Source organism: Protomyctophum bolini (assembly GCF_963924005.1).
Source record: "Protomyctophum bolini genome assembly, chromosome: 24".
Taxonomy (NCBI): Eukaryota; Metazoa; Chordata; class Actinopteri; order Myctophiformes; family Myctophidae; genus Protomyctophum; species Protomyctophum bolini.
The window spans coordinates 14,359,131-14,371,775 of NC_137885.1; the positions used below are offsets into that span (position 1 = coordinate 14,359,131).

At 41.7% G+C, this 12,645-nt stretch overlaps 2 protein-coding genes across 2 annotated transcripts in view; one reads left to right on the forward strand and one right to left on the reverse strand.

Annotated features, from left to right (window-relative positions):
- The window catches only part of LOC308311988 (glycerol-3-phosphate dehydrogenase [NAD(+)], cytoplasmic-like), a 79,666-nt gene that overhangs the window by 47,281 nt on the left and 19,740 nt on the right, over window positions 1-12,645 (forward strand). The window lies entirely within an intron of this gene.
- Window positions 7,786-12,624, reverse strand: LOC308311776 (uncharacterized protein; the record flags this gene model as incomplete). The annotated part of the gene is made up of 6 exons (XM_080758554.1): window positions 7,786-8,073; window positions 8,828-9,070; window positions 10,197-10,223; window positions 11,433-11,690; window positions 12,072-12,314; window positions 12,616-12,624. The coding sequence occupies 6 exons, from the start codon at window positions 12,622-12,624 to the stop codon at window positions 7,786-7,788; spliced, it is 1,068 nt and encodes a 355-aa protein (XP_080614680.1).

Consider the following 12,645-nt stretch of genomic DNA (forward strand, 5'->3'; position numbering starts at 1 on the left):
TAAAAATAGACAAACGCCTGGGGGGGGTGTGTGTGTGTGTGTGTGTGTGTGTGTGTGTGTGTGCGCACGCACACGCCTTATCTGAAGAGCAAGGCAGCCAAGTACAGACATGTTACACTAGTATAGCTCGGAATTCTACACTCACTAATGACTGTGAGATTGACATTGTGCTTAATGTGGTCTATAATTGTCTCTTTCTTTGATATGTAAACAAATAACCTATTAGATAAACGGCACAATTTTTTTATATATATTCAGTTGAATTGTGTCATAGCATCATTTGTATAAAAGTAAAACTTTATCAGCTTGAACAGTTTGACAAATTTCTCCTCTAAGAAGTGGATCTTTAAATATGTAATTAAACTTGTTCCAGTAATTATAATGATTCATTACTTATCTTTTGCTGTTCACTGACACTACACAGTGTAGAACGACTGTTGGTCATCTTTTTCAAGAAGGTACACAATTATGGAATACCGGTAAGCCTACCATAACAACTGAAACTAACACAAACAAGGATTAGGGGTGCAGTGACAAAGAACACAATCCCCTGGGGGACTTCCCACCCACCAACATGGTCGATAGAGCCTTTCCGTAGTAGAATTGTGGGTGTGTTTAATTTAGGTGCCGCAGCATGGAAAGCTCCTGTACAGTTACAACTTCAGAGTACAGACCTGTCTCTCCATATGACTTCCGGTTCCTCACAAAGCACAGATGCACACACACAGATGCAACAGATCAAGATGATCAACAATAGATTGACTTATAGCATGACCAGGTAGCTACACAACACAACATTCTACCAAAGTTCTATAAATGATAAAACAACAATACCTTTGTAATGCCTATGACAAATAAACAAAAAATAAATAAGGTGTAGTACCTTTCTGTGAGCTTAGATCTGCTATTTTTGGAAGATTTCGTTATCTATTATGACATGCCCAAAATCAATGAGGTTGACGATATTGCTTAGAAGAGGTCTATGTTGAGGTAATACCTCGCCCTCAGGCCTGATAATGGCAGCTGTTTCGGTGTTGAACCAGTGTTTAACATAGCAGAACACATTGCATACCTTTGAAACCTTTATTCTGTTTGTGCCTTATTTGTGACCTAAAAAACCCATTAATTCTATGTTCAAATGGAGGTTCATCGGTTTTAAGTAAATTCCTTTATTCCTCTCCAGGTTATCATCAAATGACCATACCGGCATCATACATGTAAATATCTACTCGAGTTTAGGCAATATATTTGACATTAAAGTCTATTTCCCATGAATGGCTTTATTTTTGGATTTCACATTCGTAAGTTATGTAGTTGTCTAAACATGCAAAAACCACTGTTCAGATGCTTTAAAAGCCTTGCGTTTGATGAAACTAAATCTGGCCCCCATGAGGAAAGGTGTTTGATGGCCAGAACGTATTTCGATCCCTTGTTTTGTGTGTGTGTGTGTGTGTGTGTGTGTGTGTGTGTGTGTGTGTGTGTGTGTGTGTGTGTGTGTGTGTGTGTGTGTGTGTGTGTGTGTGTGTGTGGTGTGGGGGGGGGGGGGGGGGGGGGGGGTTAATGCAATGGTGAAGTGATACAGGTGTGTATCATTTCCATACTGTGTGATCAGAGGGATGGACGGATTGACGGACGTATACGTCCGGACAGATGAATAGTTCATGAAAGAATGAATGGATGGAGAGAGGGACAGACAGACAGTAAATTGACAGTAAATTGTTGGTGTACTGTACTGTACATGTCGATGGAAAAAAGTGAATACATTAAAATGTTGCTGTTCATAAAAGCATTGTCAATTAGATTCCAAACCAGGTGAGAAAACAAAAGGAGGTCCAAGGCACAGTAAAAAAGCCTTAAGCGTCATGGCAAAGAGCATTATAAATAACCACCTATGCGTTTCGGCTGTAAAAGCCTTCGTCAGGGTCCCATTCACAAGGTGATTCTCTTTTGCATTGGCTTTGAAAGTTGATTTTAGGGTGACACAAAACAGATGCCTTTTGCCAATATTGGGACTCAACAGTGAACATGTAACATAATCATTTTATCATGCATACTGTATGTGTCTTGTACTGTTCAGCATTGTGTTGCTTATGTAAATGCTTGATCAGTACAGTAACCATAGAACAGCTGATGAGCTGAACACAACTATTAGCAGTGTGTAGTAACATCCATCCATCCCTCTATCCATCTTCAACTGCTTATCCGTAGTCGGGTCGCAGCGGCAACCTGCCTTCTGGCTCAGCTCTCTTGAAGTCACAACAGTGCACTACAGCGACTGCAATACCGCCCTTGCTGCTCCGATTCTCCGGCTCATCTCCTTCTCCGTCCTCCCCTCACTCGTGAACAATTAAGACCCCAAGATACTTAAACTCCTTCACCTGGGGCAATGTCTCATTCCCTACTACTGCCCAATCCATGTAGTAACATGGTCCGGTTATTGATCTAGCCTACTACAGAAGTTCTTGTTATCCTTCTCTCAGGGGTCAACTACCATGATGCGGTCACTGTTATCTTTCTTACACTTCCTGCTTTTTGTGTGGGGCCAAATAAATGAGCATTGCTATTATCTAACACACATCCTGTACTGTGATTTTTGACAGGACAGTCACGTCATTGTTGCTGTGTTTTCATAGCCTGCAAGAAAAGCAGTATATTTCCATTTATATAAATCTATGTATACAAATAATATTAATACATATATAAATTACAATATTTTAATTGTGCATTTGACATCACAGACTGTATAAAGGAGATCCCTGTGGTTATACATTATCTGTCTCCTTGTTATTTTGTATAATAATCTAACCCAGTCCTCTCTCTAATCTAACCCTCTTCAACGTTGTTCTGCGGATGCCATAATAAGCAACTGCACTTGCAGAAAATGTGGGATACTTTTAGACTAGAGGGGAACTTGAGTGAGAAGTTGAGAACAATCAGTAACTAATCCAGAACCAGCTCAGGTTGCAGCTTTAACAAAGTCCAAGATAAATTATTTCCACAGCAGAATGAGTCATATGTTCTTGCCTTCTCTCAGGTGTTCCTAGATGACCAATGATTAACTGATTTATAGCATCCATCTTGTCCTGTTATGGATATAACAACAAACTCAGCTGTTAATCAATGTACCTGTGTGCGCGCACACACACACACACACACACACACACACACACACACACACACACACACACACACACACACACACACACACACACACACACACACTACTTCTATCCATTTATCTACAAGGGTAGCCTAGCTCTGTTAACCCTGTCCACTCTCTATTCACCTAACATGCTCAGAATGACTATGGATAAGCTAAGAGAAGGCCGTCTGTGGGTGCTGATATGGGCCAAGGTTTCCTGTAGCCTATGCCCCTACTGCATGCTCATTGGGGTGGAGTTGGGGAAAACTGATCTTCTCAGGAGTCTGTCCACTTCCCAGTTTAGACAAACAACCAAACACATGTACGGATAGTGTGAGTTTTTGGATTGAATACATGCTTTCTCTATTGATGATTGATGTAAATTCCTACTGCTTACAGACATACTACGTATTGGCCTTACATGCACATCAATGGATCAGATATGTTTAAACTTGATATATTATCGCAAATCCTAGATTTGAGTGCTGACAAGGTTATCTGCAGCTCGATTTCCTTTGTGTGTGTGTGGGTGGTACTGTACTGTACTGTACTGTACTGTACTGTACTGTACTGTCTTTAGCTTCTTTTTTTTAATTTGTTTCTTAAAACCCAGTGTAGTGTTGATTCAGTTCCTTATCCACAACCTCAGTCATTTGCATGGTTGTTTGCATGGTTTGACTTGGTTGTGTCTGAGATGTATGTCTGTATTGAATGCACCTATACTCTGACTTCATAATAGCAGATCTACATGCTTATGTCATCATTGGCTATTTCTGGTGAAGAGATATGGTGTAGTAGAGGTAAAAATAAGAGTACACCAGCCTTGGGGGACCCTGGTCAAAGTATAATAGTAGATGTGAATGTGCAACTAAATCTTTAATAAGACACTTCCTCCTGTGAATGACTGACTCACACTGTGTGAACCGCTTAATTGGCAGAAATATTATTAAGAAACCTGTTTTTTATTTTATTTAAGAACATTCTTGAATCTTTTACTTTTGGCCTACTATAGACAATAATGCTCAAAATGCCCAAATATACCAGGTTGAAAGCCATTAAAAACAGGTGACCATGCTGTCATTTGCAGAGAGAATCAGAGAATCAGAGAATTCCAAGGACAAGTAGCCTACAATCATTAAATTACCTCTCTGTGCAGTGCAGTCACACTCCTAACTCCACACGTGGACTTAATTTATTTTTCTCCCTCTGGTTTGATAAAACAATGACCGACAAAGTGAACAAGGATGAGCGTGGGCTAGCTGTCAGATATCCTCAGCACAGAGAGTTTGTCTTGATATCTCTGCTCTCTGTCTTTAATAGAACAAATAGCCTAATTACATTTGTTGGAACTTAATGACACTGTACTGCACCAGTGTGGTGCCAAATATGTATGGCATCCTACTACACGTCTCTGCGTGTCTGTGTGTGTACGGTTGTAATGCACGTAACTCCAGAACCGTTTGCCCCACCGACTTCTAATTCGACACACGCGTTCCACACCCCCGCAGGGAGTGCAGTGCCAGGTATCGAGTCGGTCGGACCCACGGCTCTCCAGAACCACCACAAAAAACTCTGCTCAGGCTCTGCCAGTGGGCCTAATCAACCTAAATCCACTCACCTTTGCAATTTCCAGCCTCTGCTTCAGCCAATTGATTGCCATGGCAACCCCACACCTGACAATTGATTACTTAACCAGTCCACTTTTCACAGTCAGTCAACAGAGATCTCCATGTGGGACACAGACAAGACAGTTAAAATGGGTGCTATGACAAGTTGACAACAGGTATTATTAGGTTCCAAAGTTGCATCGTTCTCAAGTAGGCTGGTGGCCGACGGGCACGTACAGGTCTAGTTTGTTTGAACTAATAATAATACGCCTGTAAGTAGTGTTTGAGTGACTCAGATATACTGTGCAACAACAGTGCATAAATTAAGCATTATGGAGAAGTGTTTCAGTTTTTGTCTACCCCCACAAACAGCCTCAAACCAGGCTGCTGCTATATTCAGCTCAGCTTTATTCAGTCTCATCATAACTGCACTTAAGGATAGATGGCCTGCTGGTTCTCACACTGGGGGCTGAATGAGGATAATTTGGTTTGGAACTGGTTCAACATTTCTCTGCATTGGGAGAGCAGAGAGCAACCCGAAGTTTCTTCACTCTATCATAATTTGCATCTGAAAATTGAACCATTTACATGGCCCTTTACACCAAAACCCACATTCTTTGCCATAGAGCCAAATGGTTTCACATGTATAATTATTTTTAGAAGAAATAACATCTCTATGTAATTGTAATATACAAACCTCATATTATTACAGAATGTGACAAGGCTTCTACAGTGAGTAATGTGCGTGCATGTCTTGAAGACTTGAAAACAACCAACCAACCAAGAAGAAAGAACTGTGTACAACACTGCCCTCAGCTGGACATGTCAAGGTACATGCACCTCCAACACATTCATTCCAAGATAAATTCAGATTTTTCAATTTATTTTTCTAAATATGTAGGCCACTCTTTGGTTTATTGACTGGGATTGGGCCCATCAGCCCAATATACCACTTTATCACTTTATTTGCCTGAAATTTGACATAATGAGGTTAGCCTGGGACGCATAACCATTTTTGGGTTTCTGATCCGGTCGGAAACGGATGATAACTTAATTACGTCATGTTGCAGTCACTGGTTTGTAGTCATCGGGCTGGAACACAGAGCTGCCTATAATATAGGTCTGGAACCACCAAACCGGACTCAGAATGACCCAAAATAATTCCCTGTGGCTGTGGTCAAGGGAATCCTACGTTTAGGGCATAGGAAGGCCTATACCCATTAAAAGCCTTAAGGTGCTTTCCTCCAAGGTGGAAAGTGACACAAGGTTATAATGAGGCAGCCCGATGTTCCTCAGTTTAGGGTTGGGGTTGGCGTTAGGGTACACGTGTAAGAACTTAGTGTTGTGGTAGCCCTGAAACATGACATCTGTGACAGATGAGTGTCATGCTTGTGAACATGCATGGCTAGTGTTGTTGTAGATACGTTTAGGGTCAGGGTTAAGGTTGAAGGGAACAGGGCTGAGTGAACAAAGGTCATAATCAACCTCTGGGCCAACCTATAGGACAGTGCAGTGTGTGTAGCACTGTATCTGGTTGGGGCTGCTTAATAAGCCCCCCTCCCGACCCCGATTTTTTTCCCAGTGATCCCTGGCACAGGCTGCCTCAGCACAATGGGTGCTGGCAAGCTGTGGATTCTTGTTGGCAAATCCCCCTGGTATTGTGGGCCCATTGTTTGGAGGCTTTAGCTTGTGTTGTGCCCATTGAACGCCACCTGCCTGCCCGCTGCACCCTCTCACCCCAATCAAACCACCAGTGTGATAATATTGTGGCTCTTCCTGAAACTTCTCTGTGGTCTAGAATAAACACAACACTGCAGCTGATGTCTGTAACGGCTGTGGCGCGTGCATACACGTACACAGACACACGTGCATGTGAGGTGCATGGCCCTTGTAGATGGCTGCACTGTATGCTAACCCTAACCCACACCTCAACTGTGATTTACAGAGCCCAATGCCAGATTAGTAGAGGTCGCCCCCACACATGCATATTTCATTTATTATTTTATTTTATTTTATTATTTTGAGGGCTACACAGCGCTCCTATAGCAACCTGGCACCCTATAGGCGGGGAACTGTTCTGCCCCTCCTAGAGCCGGCCCGGACTGTTACCTTTTTTAAATATTTTATTATGTTTGTTATCTTTCCATATTTGCATAATATAGTACGAATAATTAAGTGAAACGAAATGAAAATGCAGGCTGAGTGTCAGGCTATAATATAGCACAACATACTCACAAAAGCCAACGGTGGTATTTAAATACTGTACTTAAGTACAATGTTTAGGTATTTTTTACTTAACTAGAGTATTTCCAATTCTCTGTACTTACTTACTTCCACTTTCAGAGGCAAATATTCTACTTTTACTCACTCCCATTTGCCTAGTTACTTTGTAGATTTAGATTATTATTACAAAACAAAACATACATGTACCACCTCAGACCTACATTCCGGCCATTTGAAAATAGCCGATATACAAGCTCACAATGCGATGAATGCGTCGTGATGCGACGCATTGTGAGCTTGCAGATCGACAATTTTCAAACAAGTTTTATACATTTGAAAACTTAAAATGGGACTGCATAATGAGTACTTTTACTTTTGGTACTTTAAGTACATTTTGATGCCAATACTGTTGGCTTTTACTCAAGTACATTTTGAATTCCGGACTTTTACTTTGACTTGTAACAGAGTATTTCTGCATTGCAGTATTGATACTTTTACTTAAAGTATATGTGAGTATGGGAGATACATACACACATTCAGACAAACCTCCAGACATAGTGGAGGTGGTTCTAGACCTGCTGGACCAATCAGAGTCACACCTTAAAAAGGTCTTCATGTTGCAATACATTTGACAAATACATCAGACACCATTTTTCATAGTCGGAGAGGCAGAAACAGACCCACTCAGCATGCAGTATATGTGGGTTGCATTTTTATTTGATAATACGACCCAAGCTAGGGAGAAGGGAGCGGAGGGGTGAGGTTAGAACAGAAACAGGCAGTGGTGTTTATCTAAAAGGCGGATAGGACGCTTTAGGAGTCATTTAAAAATCCATGGACAATTCGGAAAGACCCAACGGCAGGATGGACGGCCCCCCAATCGCCGTGGCGACGATACTCTCCCTTCTCCAGCAGGTACTGGCGCCCCCTGTAGTTTGGATGTTCATAGAAGACCCAGGCACCATCCTTCACGTGGGCGGAGCAGATGTCCCGGTGGTGCCACTGCTCTGTCTGGCTGGGCATGTCCTCCTTGAACTCAACCATTTGACCGCTGAAATCTGGACGCTCGTACACGCGGATCCTGTGCGCGCTGGAATTCACCTTGGGAGACACAGAGTGGTCGCGCCAGACTGTTAGTCAGAGTTTCATTGCAATAGAAATATAAGTGGCGCTATGGACGGTAATGTCATTTGGTTCACACCACCTTGGCCTGCATGGTTGGATGTAAAGGCCTAAACCACACGAATAATGAAACGAGTCGCAACTCCTTGCAACAAGTTTTAAGGCCAGTCCACACCAATGCAACTCCTTGCAACAAGTTTTAAGGCCAGTCCACACCAATGCATCTCCTTGCAACTGCCATTGGGGATAATGGTTTCAAGTATTTGCAAATAGTTTCAACTTCAAGTAGTTGCATGTTGCAAGGAGTTGCATTGGTGTGGACTGGCCTTAAGGAGAAAAGGAAAGGAAGGGTACTATGTTTACCCAGGGTAACTGGACTAAGCTCAAGAACTTGTTTACAGCCAGGCCCTGCTCATAGAACATTTCATGGTAGGGGTTCAATGCCTTGTCCAAGGGCACTTCAGCGGTGGTAATTTTAACGTGCCAGTCCGGGGATACGAACTAGCAAACCGTTCGGCCACCGCTGCCACCGAAGCACGGCATAAAGCCTAAGGAGACTGGAGAAGTCTCTGATGACTGAAGATATGATGACTGGAGAAGTCAAGACATTAAATTATTGGCTCAGGAATGCGACAAAACCTAAAATGATCTTCATGAATTCAAGCCTTCATGGAGTGTGTAATAGATAGAAAACTCCTTTCGAGACTCTTTAGCCTTGTTCTTTAACACTTACGTGTCTGACAAGACGGCAGGAACGGATAGTGTCGTTAAATCCGTTCCAACGCTGGAAGTCAGCGTACTCCCCTCTCATCAGGACATACTGGGACCCCATGTAGTTGGCTCTCTCATAGATCACCCAGGCCCCGCTCTCCACACGGATGGAGTTGCAGTGAGCAAAGTGGGAGCTGAGCTCGATGCAGTCACTGTTGCACTCATAGAGCCGGCCTTGGAAGTTCCTGTCTTCATAAAAGAAGATCTGGCATGGAAGATATTGCAGTATTAGTTGTTGAACAGTAGGTATAGCCCATGACAGATTTGTGTATCGATACATTATAGTGAATGACGTAATACAATTAGTGTGATTATAGTTGTGCAATTTATTTAAGGTTTTCCAATCCAATCCAATCCAATCCAATCCACTTCATTTATAAAGCACATTTTATACAACAGAGTTGAAACAAAGTGCTGTACACAAAGAAATACTAAAATATCAAAGACAAAACAACAATACATAAACAGGGCAACATACTCTTAATCAGTATCAGTAATGCCAAGGAGTACAGGTGAGTTTTCACACGTGATTTAAACACAGGCAAGGTTTGAGAAGCTCTGACATGAGGTGGAAGTTCATTCCACAGTGTGGGTGCGGAAAATGACCTATCCCCCCCCTGGGATTTCAGCTTTGATTTAGGGATCTTGAGAAGTGACTGGTCAGTCGACCTCAGGGCCCTTGTCGATACTTTGGGAGCTACAAGTTCCGATATATAGATTGGTGCCAACCATTTACAGACTTAAAAACAAACATTAAAATCTTAAACTGGATCCTGTAACCCTGTAACTCATATAGGGAGCCAGTGTAGGGAGTCAAGAATCGGGGAGATGTTGCATATCACACCAGATTGTAGACAATAATAATTACTACTAAGTACTACTAACTACTTCTACAACAAACAGTAACAATTAAGAAAAGACAATTCTATACATTGCCAAGTGTATAATAAAGATTAATTTGATGACATGAATAATAACATAAACCTACAATAAAATAAGATAGGTAAAGCTTATCAAAAGTAATTTAACAACCTAAACCCAAAATACTTTGTTGACGGTTCCCCATTTGTCTATATACTTGGACCCTCTCTATTTTTCTGATGCCCCAAATAATGAAACTAGGGTTAATGAGGTTAAAAGAAGCAAATAATATAGTTAGTATATAAAGATGTGAATATTGGTTTGGGGTCTACTCTTTGAATCCACTCTAATTACAAAATGTACCAAAAAAAATATTCAAACTAAATACATACAAAATCTTTTTTCTTTTCTTTTTTCCTCCCTTTTTGGACCTTGCAGCAAATTGTTTTGTGCAAGAAGTAATTACTTACCTTCCCAATGCGCTCCATTGTTTTCCACTTTTATTTGCTCGTCCTCACTCGGTACAATTAAGCCTCCTGGCACAAACACGGCACACTGACAACACGCCATGGTTGAGATTTATATATGAAGTAGGCCTACAGTGAAACGCATTGACAGTAGAATGATTGTCATTCAAATGAGGGTGTCGACAGCTGATGCTGTTTGCTTTGCTTTCATGTTTAATACGTGCAGTATTATGCTGTGCTTTAGAGTTTATGGTGCCAGATTACGGAACAGAAATAATTGGTTGTTGTATGGCAGTTACTGAAAAATAGTGGTGAAAATGTAATCACATTTAGTTTTAGTCATGCATGGGCAACTGGAGGCAACACATGCGGCCCCCACCTTCACCTAATGCGGCCCTCAGGTTAATATCAGAAATCTGATATATGAATTGATTTCAGCTGATACAATTCCAAACATGCAAACATGACCCGCTTTAATTACTTCAGTCTATATTAGTAGCTTAATGTTATTGTCTTTTCTTTTTTTTTGTATTTAGTTCATATAGTTAACATAACTATAAATCCATTGAAATTAAATACGAAGGTTACCTTTCAGGATTCCAATTAAAAAATAGCAAAAAGAATATTCAGGTATTCAATTCAAACATAGCAAAAATAGCCAATCTACAAGCTCAAAACGCGTCGCACAACAGTATGCAATGTGGCCATCTGGAGTGAGTGTGGAAATGTAGTGTCCCTCTCCATCTTCAAAGCCCACCACCCCTGTTTTACAACGTCCCTCATGACTCTTAGCGATGCAAACCCTGCTTGTACAGTGTTTCTCAATTGTGCAAGTAAGTCCTTGGAGCTGAAAATACAAAAATACAAGTGTGCAATATGTTCTTTCTTCTCCTTGATTCTCGCCATGATGGCTTGACGTCCAGTACCTGGCCTCAATACAGGCATAAGATGTGCACACAATTATCTGTGAACCTTTGACCTTTTGAAGTATGACGTTGACCTGACAAGTTCATTTTGTCTTAGGGGCAGCCTAGGACAGACAGGACCCATTACAATACCCTGCCAAACATTACTGCATGCAGGGTGGGTAACGCTTTTGTAATGCAGATCATAATGAAATAATTTTAGATCAGAGGAGGAAGATTTATTGTCACACACTGCAGCTTTTATTGCCTGGACAATTCAACAATGACATTGCATATTCTGCCCATGGATATGACATGATTAGTACACCATGACCCTTCGCATGGAACCTACGCTTGCCTGCACGGTCCCCCACTCAGCGTAACATTTGTACTCGCCCCTCTCCACCAGGTACTGTTTCCCACTGTAGTCAGGGTGCTCGTAGAAAACCCAAGCCCCTTCGAACACCATGCATGAGTGGACTTCTCGGTTGTGCCAGCGCTCGTGGAAGGCCGGCATGTCATCAGTCAGCTCCATGGACTGGCCTTCGAAGTTAACCCTCTCGAACACTTTCAGTCTCCAGGAATTCCCCACCTGTTCCCGGCCGGGACAAATCGCTAAACTAGTTAAAGTTGCACAAACATCAGGACAAATTATGCAATGTGTTGTTGGGAAAACAATGGAGGAACGTCATGACCAACCCTACTTCATTGACCAGGGTCTGCCAGGGGTCTGTGCTTGGCCCCCTCATTTTTTCCTCTGTATCAAATCTACAAACTCCAAATGTAGAATCTTGCTATTTTCACAGAATGTTCTAACAATAGTTATGACATGTCCGGAATAGGGATGGCAGGATTTGTGTGGATGAAACTGGAACAAGCATTTGTGTATTTTAATGAGCCTCAAAATATAAACTTTTGTGAGAAATGTATCTAAGAACTCTCAGGGCTTCAGGGCCTACAGTATTTCACTTACATTTATGATTATGCGGCAGGACCTGATTGTGTCACTAAAGCCCAACCAGTGCTGGTAGTTGGGATAGTCTCCTGGCATTATCACATACTGGTATCCCCCGAAGTTGGGCCTTTCGTAGATGACCCAGCACCCACCCTCCACTTGGATGGAGTTGCAGCGGCTCAGATAGGTTTCCAGGTCACGACAGTCACCATTACACTCATGGCGCTGTCCTTGGTAGTTCCTGTCATTGAAGAAGATGATCTGGAAAGAATCAAGTTCCTTCAAATATACAGTAGGACTACTCTATTCTACTGCCTGCTTTGTTCACTTGTGATTTATTGGATTGAACAAATTCTTTCCAGTATTGAGATGCTTTGTCTTGTGTACTTGTAGCAGAGCTGATTAATGGCTATACACAAAACAAGTATTTTACAATAAATATTTTGTGTGCATTAATTTGCATTTGACAATATATTCATAGTATATTCAAAACGCCCAGTAATTTGCAGGTTAGATGCAGTATGTGTTGAAACATCAGACATGTACATGAAGTGAATCTTACCTTCGCCATGGTTTATAAGAGTAGGTCTCA